Genomic DNA, 10,861 nt, shown 5'->3' with positions numbered 1-10,861 from the left:
GTATTTTCAGCAATTAATTTAAAAGCATTGGAAAATTTAAACGATTCCTTTCTCTTTACCTGTCTTTAGCTATGGGATACTATTGCTACAACTATAATCAATTATCTAACTTCTTAGAGTTAGAAAGTATATTTGCTATCTAAGAGTTTAACTTTTTTGGTAGTTTTTGTCATTGTTAAGCAGCATTTTTTTTATCTTGTAATTTTTTTGGTAATTTGTAAGTACAGTAACATTGGATTTCAATTTCATTTTAGCAAAAACAACTGGAAATTGAAAGAACGACTAAGTGGTTGAAAATGCTAAAAGGATGGGAAAAATATAAGAACACTGAAAAGGTAATTAAAATAATGTTATTTCTATCTGATACTATACAAATTGAATGTGGATTTTCCTAATAAAAGCTTTTCTTAAATGATAGGAGTATTCATATTCTTGTTAAAAATTTCACTATAACTTAATTTAGTAAATTAGGAGTATTTATGTTGTAACAGAATGTCTAGTTAAGAGAATGTACTGGACAGTGTAGAGGTAGGATGGTTTCAGGAGTGATTTGCTTCAGACTCTCCATTGCGTTGCCTATGACTTAGTTTCTTTCCCTCTCTCTTCTCTGACTTCTGCACTGTCAGCTTTATCTTGAGGTTGGCTCCCCTGTGTGATCAAAATCATTGCAGTAGTTCCAGGCTTCATATCCACATGTCACACTGCTCAGGAAGAGGGCTGGCCTCTCAAAGCTTTCCCTGAAGCAGGAGCAATCTCCTTTTCAAAAGCTTCTAGCAAATCTCCCCTGAAATCTTTTTGCCCTGTACGGTTGGTGCTAAGTTTTAAACCAATTAAAACAACACACACATCTATTTAGTATCACCCCCAGTCTCCTCACAAAAGTCTTTATGCATTGGGAAGCTGTGAAATTCATGGTGGTAGAGAAAAGGGCTCTCTGGTTTTTTAATGAGAAAAGGGCTCTCTGGTTAAATAAAGTTGGGAATATCAGAACGAGCCAAAGTTAAGCAAAGTTAAGTCCTTTATTACAGGACTCCTCAGAGTCTTTATTATAACATGTGGTAGGGGACCACACCTTGAGGGACCTTAAATTGAGTGAAACTTATTAGATGGTGGAAATCTTTTTGTCATAGGGCATCTCACAGGACTAATGTCCCTTTTCTTTTTGAGCATCCTAAATACCCTTATTTAAAGTCTCTTAGACTCTTTTATTATTTTATTTTCATCAGGTGTAAGTTCATTTTGGGATTGTTGATTTTATTAACTGTTGCTTTAGTATTAGGTTGGAACTCAAAGATGTTTTCTGAGAGGAATCAGCTTAGAGTAGAATGTGAGGTATAACATCTGTGCCCTTGTTCCTTATCATGCTGTCGCTCATACTGGCCCAAAGTTGGCACCTACTTTACCTCATGTCCTTGTGGAAAGATTGCTCAAGTGGTGATGACAGGGTACATGTTGACACACGGCACCTACCTTTCATCTCCCATTCAGTCCTGCAAAATATTTGTAGAATTATACGGCTTAATGTTCTTCTTTAGTATACATGTATCTATGAAAGTATGTAAGCCTGTGTAAAAATAAGCAATTCTACTAGGCTATTATTCTGACAGCAACTCTGGCTAATGTAGTTCCCAGGAAGAGAGATTTTAACAGAACTGTTTCCTTTGATGTGTAATTTTAAAGCCCTTTCCCACAGCTATAATGCTGGAACTATTTGATGATATATATGGTCCAATTTGATGTGAAACAAAATGTACCTTCTTAAAAGAATCGCTGCTTTCAGTTCATACCTAGTTTTAAATTGTACTGAGGCAAAAAAAAAAAAAAAAAAAAAAAACCACGTATTTTTCTTCTCTTCCAAGAGGAGGTATACGTTTTCTCTCCACAGATTCCTTACTTATGTAATGGTAATACGAAGAAATTTCTAAAAATATGTTGAAGGAAAAGTACAGTTGTGATAGAGAATATTGGATGGAGTTGTTAAGAATCCAAGCTTTAATGGAAGACTTTCCATTCAGGTTGTTTGTGTTGCTTGTGTGTTCTCAGCGTGAACACTGTCTCTCCGTTTTCACTGCGCCAGTGTTAAATAGTATTGGGTTTTAAAAATATAGTCTACTAAATGCAGTTATCTCTGTTTTTTTTTTTTTTTTTTTTTAAGTTTATTTGTTTTGAGAGAGAGCAAGTGAGCATGAGCAGGGGAGGGAGAGAGTGAGAGAGAGAGAGAATCCCAAGCTGAGCAGGGAGTCTGACATGGGGCTCAATCCCACAACCGCAAGATCAGCCCTGAGCCCGTATCAAGAGTCGGACGACGACTGAGCCACCCAGGTGCCCCAAAGTTATCTCTGTTAAGTGGAGACATTACGATGTAATTAGTTGTGATGTAATTGTGTCTAAGTTGTGTCACAGCTGAGTACCTACGAAAGATACACTTGTTATTTTTTTAAAGTCAAATAATTGAATGGACCTTACATTAGCATTTTATTGTACAATGGGAAAATGGAGGCACAAAGTTTATAAATAAATTCCTCAAGGTCACACAGCTTGTTAGTCGCAAGCAGGAGATACCACGTCCAGACTCAAGGGTTCATTTGTTGTATCATCTTCTATGTTGGCTTTTCCTATTGGTGTTTGTCAGCAAAAGGTCAGAGGAAGTAGAACACGGTTATAAGATGCAGTAGGGCCTTGTGTATGGTTTAAAGCTGTTTTAGATCCAGGGGCTCCTGGGTGACTCAGTCGTGTAAGCGCTTGACTCTTGATCTCAGCTCGGGTCGTGGTATCACGGATCGCGCCGCACTGACAGCATAGAACCTGCTTCGGATTCTCTCTCTCCCTCTATCTACCCCTCCCTCTGTCCCTCTCAAAATCAGTGAATAAACTTAAAAGAAAAACAAATAACATTTTTAGATCCGGACCTGAGGGACTCCTGCCTCTCTGGAGGCAGAGATGAAGGCGCTAATGGAGCAGGGAAGCTGAAAGAAAATGGAGAGGCAGTAAAGAGACAAGCAGAGTGAGCTTCGGTTTCATGGTATACACTTGCGGTTTTGCACGTCCCCCAAACTGAGCCATGTTTGGTGGGCTGAAAAGTTGACTCACTGGCCGCCATGATGATGTGGATCGGCACATTCATCACTATTTTCAAACCACTAAGGTTAGAAAGAAGTATTGAACATGTTAAGTCAGTTGATGGGTTGTTTTTCAGTTGATGGATTTTTAAAAGGATTTGTGTGACTGAAATAGCCTACTTGATTGTGTTGGCAAGGAAACAAAGATACTGGAAGCAAAGTAGATTTCAGGGAACCTTACTTTATTTTTTCTTTAAGGTTTGATGTATCATATCCATTAAATAAATTTCTAACAGTTTTAAAGGTAGTACTTTTCAAATTGGAATATTAAAATGTTGTTTACATCCAACATATAGACACTCTAAATCGTGGTTGTTAAAACTGTGGTTTCTGAAGTTGGACTAACTGAATTTCAGTTCTTTAGTTGATTAGTTTATTAGTTTTAGGACTTAGAGTTAGTTACTTTACTTTTCTGCACCTTAATTTTCTCATCCATGAAACGGGGATGATAATAGTACCTCCCTCTTTAGGAACGTGATAATATTGTAAGAAATAAGTTGATATAGAAACACATATGCTGCCTCCTAATAAATAATCTGAAAATGGTAGCGTAACTTTTATTATTAAAGTTGTTATTGTTATTTGATTGATTATACTCCTCCCCGTCATCTCCACCCACATTTCCCCTTCCTGGCACATCTCTGTGTGTCCTTCAGTATTGATCTTCCTAACTCTGTCATGTACAGTTCATGCCTCCCTTCCTCTGTTACGGTATCTCTGATACAATCTCAAGATGAGAGCCACTGTTGCGGGACCGATAAGAAGTGACCACCACAGCAGATTCACTGCCCTCACCTCAACACCTTTATTCCTAAACTTTTTCTGGTTTTCCCTTTGACATGACGACTAACCACCCCTGCATGCCTACCATTCTCCTTTTCCCACCCTGGCCCCCTCTGAGTCTGTCTCTGTCACAACATCTCCCATCAGGGTGTGACAGCTCTGTAGCAAGTACTAGATGTGACTTTATTCGATAATAAAGGAGTGCCAGCTGATGCTATAATTATCTGTTTACATGATTATTTTCACTGCTACCCACTGAGTTCCGAGGAACTTTTTCACGTTCATAGCCATAGTACCTAGTGAGTGTTGGCCACAAAGCAGGCAGTCACTACAAAGTTTCTTTTTAGAATGAACGATACTCATTTATGAATTGGAACGCACAGCTATCACCTTGTGCTGAAGTCTACTACTTAATTGAAAGCTGTGATCTCTTACGAGGCAGTGTGATTTGCCAGAAGTGGCCTGAAGTAGGAGTAAGAAGATGAAGTTCTTTGACCTCAGCACCCATTTCTCTGGGCCCTGGTCTCCCAGCATTTAAAGGGGAGATGCACTTGCTTTGCCTCCTTTACAGACTGTTAGAGCCAGTACGAGATACTACTTTGCCAGTTAAAAGATTCTCAACAAATGTGAACTGGGCTACCGTTCTGGAGAATAAGCAAATTTTATTAGTAACTGTTGTACTTGATATAATTCCTACTTTGTTTTACAAAATTTCCAAAATTTCTATGATAGTTGAAAATTTGTGATGAAAAAAATATGTTGCCATAATGTCAGTCTGTGATGTAACAGTGCAAGTATTTGAAAAACAATAAGCACAGTTTATTTATTTTAGGGTTTCATAATGTAATTTTTCCTGATATATGTGACTTTGTTTACATGCTTTACTTCATTACCTCCTAAAGCTTGAATTCCAGGTGCATCCCTTTTTATATTTCTTTTGAGCTTTTTAATTGAAGTGTAGCTGACATACAATGTTAGGTTCGTTTCAGGTGTATAACATGGCGAGGTGAGAACTCTGTATGTTATGCTTACCTTTTAAGTACAGTTTCACTTCATCATTTTAATGCTTTCTGCTCTTGGATTTCTTTAATATTTTCTGATCCATGTATCTTAGTAAATTCACTTGAGCGGAACGGTGGCTACTAGCTACATGCATTGTGGTCTTGGAAAGATGGTCTTTGTTTTTTATAAAATGTAAAATCATTATCTTTTGCTAAAAGGCGGTGATATCTTGTGTGTGTCTTGGGCATATTATTTATCTTCTTTGTGATTCACTATCACCACCTAGAAAATTGGGATAATAACAGTTGTTGATGTGATTAAATGGGAGAAACATCTATAAATAACTTAAAATAGTTTCCTGGACATAGTAAATGCTCAGTAAAAGTTATGCCTCGTTTTTCATTTTAATTCTGGAGTAGCATTGGGATCATTAATTTTTTTCTTTCTAACCTGAAGTGTCTCTCTTATTTCTTCTTGATATAATCATCCCTTGATTTTTTTTTTTTTTTTTAGCACATCAAATCATGACCAAATGGGGTTTATCTGAGGAATACAAAGTTAGTTTAGCATCTGAACATCAGTTCAAGTAATTCAACATATATTAAAAAACTAAAAAAAAAGAAAAAACACTTCATCTGAATAGGTGTAGAAAAGGCATTTAACAAATCAAACATCCATTCCTGATAAAAACTCTCAGTTAAGTCAGAATGCAAGGAAACTTCTCTGACACGATCAAGGGCGTCTACAAAACTGTTGCCGACATCAGACTGTCATGGTGAAAGAGTAAATTTTTTTCCCCCAAGATCAGTAAGAAGACATGATATTTACTCTCATCCCTTGCTGTTTAACATTATACTGGAGAATGTGATCAGTACAATAAGAGAGAAAAGCCATCTGTCTTGAAAGGAAGAAATCAAACTGTCTTTTTTGTTTTAATTTTAGATTTACTGTAAGACGAAAAAGGGACATTTATATATAGTTGTTGAATACAGAATTGAATGAAAACAGTAAAATAATGTCTAAAGTCTTTTCAGGTCATGTAGTTTGAGAAATACATGTAGGAACTCTTATTTTTTTATTCATTGAAAACATCAGCCTAATGGAGATTCGAGTCCACCGAAGTTACTGTTTACCTGCCATCATCTTCCACTTGACTATTGAAATTTTCCTTTTCACATTTGCAGTAATTTCCACACCTTCTGATATTCATACCTGATGCTTACAGTACAGCATCTTCACAAATGTAGCAGATAATTTGAAAATACTTTTAGTGGGTGGTACTCCTTTAAAAAGTGTAATAATACATATTACAGCTTTGGAATGAATGTAGATGGCACACTTTCTTTAGGAAAGTAAATCTTAAATTCACTGTTCTTTTAAACCACACCCAGTTTACAGTTAATGGTGGTTAATGTTCAGTACCTGGGAAAGCTCCAAGTAGCAGAGTCTAGTTTACACAAAATCTTTCCATATGTATATGCTTGCGGTTAGAGTGACTGTGTGAGTTAGCACATGGATGATTCTAGTCACTATCTGCTGAAATTTCACATTTGAGGCGTAGCGTGTTCATACCAGGAGAACAAAGCTGAAATTACATACGGAATTTGCCTAATGAATCAACTTCATAACATTCGCTGTTTCACAATAAAAGTTCTACAGTGTTACTCATTTTAAACCATGCAATCGGTTTCATAAAGCTACATCATGACTTTGTTACTAGAGCATTAGTTTCCCAAAACTAGGTAGTATGTAGTAGGAGTTGAAACTCTGCTTATTAGTTCATAACTTGTCAGCATTTCAGTTAGAACTTACATCTTATTTTCTTAGCCATACTATTAACATAGATTATTTTGATCGTAAAGGTAATTATGTACCTATTCTTACCTTACTCCTTAAGATTTCTGCCACAATTTGTTTAATCATTTCCTTGTTTGGACATTTACTTTAAAGTTTCAGGTTTTATTATGCACAACTTTGTAATGACCACAATAGATTTGTATGTTATTTTGAATAATTAGCCTTGAGGAAAAAAAAGAGACAATCTCAAGAAGATGGAGAAGTGTATACAGTCTTAAGATTCGTAGAGTGATAGAAGTGTACAAGGACCCAAAGAGTTGATGAAGCTGATGATTTATTCTTCATTTCGTTCAAAGGTGATGGCAAGGTATTCCTGAAGAGCTACCAAAATTGAAAAGAGGAGAGGGAAAAGGGAGAGGCAGGGAGGGGGGGTGGTGGGTTGGAGGGGAGAGACAGGGAGGCCAGGAGTCAGGGAGAGAACTGAAGATTGAGGGTGGAGTTAGCCGAAGATAACAGGATATGTTATGTTGACACATTCTGGAGAGCCCCAGAGAGGGGTTGCTGCAGGAAAAGATATTGGGGGTTCCAGTATTTACACGCCATGAAAACACTTGTGGGACAAGGCGACCTTTTTGTTATTTGGAGCCTTTTAGACGAACGGGGGAAAAGGAAGAAAGTACATAACTAGTTAATTATATCAACAGGGAATGTGTAAATCGTGTTCACACCTTAAAAAAGAGCACTGATTATGCTTTCATTTTGTATGAGGGGTGCCTTTGTAATGGCATGAAAATACTGAAATGTACTAGTCATATTACCACCTTCTTACTTGTGACTTCTTTCTGTGTATGTCTCCATCACTATCCAAAGAGGAGAGATGATAGGATCCAAGTGTGCCATGTCAAAATGTATCATTTGTCATGGATACTTTGAAAACGAAGGACTGACAGATACTAATTAGTTTGATTTGAGGGATCAATCTAAGATTTGGTCATTTGTAACCTTCAATTTATGTTTCTTTTAATAAGTTTCATAGGAGAATTTACAAAGGAATCCCACTCCAGCTCAGAGGTGAAGTCTGGGCTCTACTTCTGGAGATCCCTAAAATGAAAGAAGAAACAAGAGACCTTTATAGTGTGAGTATCTATAGCTAACTTGTTTTGAAATTGAAAAGTAAAACCCATTTCCCTTCGCTTTCAAGGTGATGTAAGATATTCATGTCATTTGAAGTTATGTTAAAATTACAGTACATTGAGTTTTCTAAGAAAATGTCATTTTCTATATCAGTCGGTCAGTATCAAGTGCTTTTCGTGTACTTGAAATGATCAGTGTTGGGGCATATTCGTGAGGAAAACGGACTAACCCCTCATCGCAGCTGCCCTCTGGCAGTGTGGTGTCACTAAAGAGATCTACGGTTCCCCTCATGGACATGGTGGGAAGACGGCTGTGGGACTACCGTTATTCAACAGCTGCCTGTGTGTGCTTGACTGTTTGCTTCTGGGCATGAGAAAAAAGTTTGCCTCCCAAGATTAGTAGGTATTTCCCAGTTTTGTTATTTATTAATAAAAAGTCCAACTTTTGACTCCGTGATGAGTAACACTTCCCTTAAACTAGCTAATGTGTTAAATTTGTCTAGTCATTCCTTCAATACCCTTTCTAAACCTACCTTTTATATCAGTGTTTGAAAGGAATAGGAAACATACCTAAAAATCATTCTGAAATATATTCCTCAGAAAATGTAAATAAATGGAATAAATTAAAGTAGAATACAATGGCTAACAGAAAAATTATTTATAATTTAAACCCAGTACCAATCATAAAGGGAGCTTTGGAATACTCTTGATACTTTCTTTTCTTTTTCATATAGTGTGTGTGTGTGTGTGTGTGTGTGTGTGTGTGTGTGTGTGTAAAATTTTATCAAGATGAAAGAAAAAAAAATGGTTAATTTTAAAGAGTTACTTATTTTGTGTGTCTGAAACATTTTTTAAATTTGCTATTTGGGCCCTACCCGGATTATGGGTTTATGTCTTAGGATTTTAGAGTTTCAAATTATTTTAGCCTGTTGATAAGATAATTTGCTTTTAGTACCATAGTTTTAGAGCCAGTATTGAAAGTGATGTCTGAGAAAACATACAGAATGTAACCCCAGCCCCTAGAACAGTGTGCCTGGCTACGTAGTAGTGCTCATTAAATTTTGGTTGAGTTAATGAGAGAACACAGTTCCTCTTCCTTCTCCTGCTCCATTCGTTTCCTTGGGCTGCCACAGAGTGCCACAAACTGAGTGGCTCAGCACAGCGGCAGTGTCTTCTGTCTCACTTTGGGAGGAGAGAAGTCTGACGTCAGGGTGTTGGTGGGCCCAGGGTTTCTCTTCAGGCTCGGGGACACTCCTTCCTTCCCCCTCCTCGCTGCGGGGATTGCCGGTGCCCCCCGGGCACACCTGGGCCCGCAGCCACATCCCTCGTCTCCGCCTCGTCTTCACGTGGCCTTCTCCCTGTGCACATCTGTGTGTCCCACCTGATAAGGACGCCAGGTACTGGAATTGGGGTCCATCCTAATCCAGGATGGTCTCATCTTAACTTGATGACATTTGCAAAGACCCTAGTCCCCAAATCAGGTCACATTTCCAGGTTCTGGATAGATGTGAATTTGGGGAGGGGGCCCTGTTCGACCCTGCACAGGTACTGGTAGCAGCACGGTGCTTTCAGTGCTTTTAGATGTTTTCTCTGTGGCATAAAATGATCCAGGCACTGGTTCACACGAGAGATCCATTCAGTATGTGCCAGTTGTACGATAGCAACCACAGAGGAAATGACTGGCCCGTCAGTACTTCCATCCCTTTCGAACACTGCCATCAGTTCCTCTTTTGACTCTGAGTTTTCCCGGCATCATTACTTGATCTTCTTCCTTTCCCATTCCTTCCTACTCTCCCTTCTCCAAAGATGGTGTGAACTGCCCTCTTCAGGTTGGAACTTCACTAGGAGTCGAACTGCTGAGATTTTTCTCAGGTGGGTGAGATGGTCCCTGGCTCCTGAGCTGGCGCTCTTGTCTACCACTTCCTCCTATTCTTTTAGTTGCACCTCAGTGTCATCCGCCTCTCTTGTGTCCGTGATCAGTCTCACGGCCGGCGGTTCAGTCCGTCGCGGTTAACTGCCTCACCTAGGGCCTTCTCAGCCTCACCTACAGGCGTCATAATCTTGTTGGCCCAACACACAGGGATATCCCGAGTTTGCACATAAATGCTTTCTGCCGTTCTTCCACCTTCAGGTTTATAGGGTCATTAGATCCGATTTCTTTGAAATGAAATGTGTGTTTTGTATTATTGTTGACACTCCTGGGTCTCAGCCACCCAATCCCAGAGATAACCAAGAAGCTGCTTTCCCTCCTTGCACTGAGGTAAGAAATATGCTTGATTTCCTGTATTCTGTACTCTTGTGTGTAAACAGGCAATGACATCATCTTTCTGACCTGTTACTTTTTTTTTACTACTTAACTGGGATTTGCTTCTGTCTTGAGGCCTTTTTATGTTGCATTTCCTTGTCCTATAGAGAAAGTAATACTACAGACATATTTGGGTGTTTTTCTGCCTTTGAACTATTTTATCATGTCCTATCAAACATTTCTTTCTGTCTTTAGACTTCTCAGTTTTTGCCAGGAGGCCTGTAGAATGATGTTGAAACCTCTTTACTTGCCCATTACCTTAAAAAAAATTAAAGAACAAATATGAACAGATTATCATTTTTGAACTAAATTTTGGTATCAACTTTTATCAGTGATAGTATACAATAACATTTTAGTGGTCATGTGACTCTAATACAGTACTGTAAATATCTTCCTCTGTATTTAGGACTTTGAAGTAGACCATGGTTACTCATCATGATTTTAAAAGCTACAGAAACTGCCATTCTCCAAGCTCCTGCCTCAGAACCCAAGAGTACACATAGTCATGAAACACTTAACACATACACTCATATTCCGGATAGCCTACTTCTTTCTACTTTTAGCTGAAGTCGAGAATTAGCAGTTGTGTTTTTATATGTGTTCGTTGGAGTTAAGACAGATATAGATAGATATAGATATATACACCAGTACATGGTAAATGAGTCAGTTATAATAGCGTATGTAGATGCTTAATTATACTTAAGCGTGGTTAAGTATAGATT

The 10,861-nt window shown here is 38.2% G+C and overlaps 1 protein-coding gene across 6 annotated transcripts in view; it reads left to right on the top strand.

Moving 5' to 3' along the window:
• USP6NL (USP6 N-terminal like) overlaps nucleotides 1-10,861 on the top strand; it is a 180,403-nt gene that overhangs the window by 126,188 nt on the left and 43,354 nt on the right. For all 6 annotated transcript variants that reach the window (XM_060659332.3, XM_060659330.3, XM_060659335.3 and 3 more), the window contains 2 exons: nucleotides 255-335; nucleotides 7,730-7,837. In XM_060659332.3, coding sequence (XP_060515315.1) covers nucleotides 255-335; nucleotides 7,730-7,837 — 189 coding nt within the window. The remainder of the gene's footprint in view (nucleotides 1-254; nucleotides 336-7,729; nucleotides 7,838-10,861) is intronic.

Source organism: Panthera onca, chromosome B4 (assembly GCF_046562875.1).
Source record: "Panthera onca isolate mPanOnc1 chromosome B4, mPanOnc1 haplotype 2, whole genome shotgun sequence".
In the NCBI taxonomy this organism is placed as follows: Eukaryota; Metazoa; Chordata; class Mammalia; order Carnivora; family Felidae; genus Panthera; species Panthera onca.
Note: the sequence above shows the minus strand (reverse complement) of the source record. Positions and strands in the feature narration are given on the sequence as shown.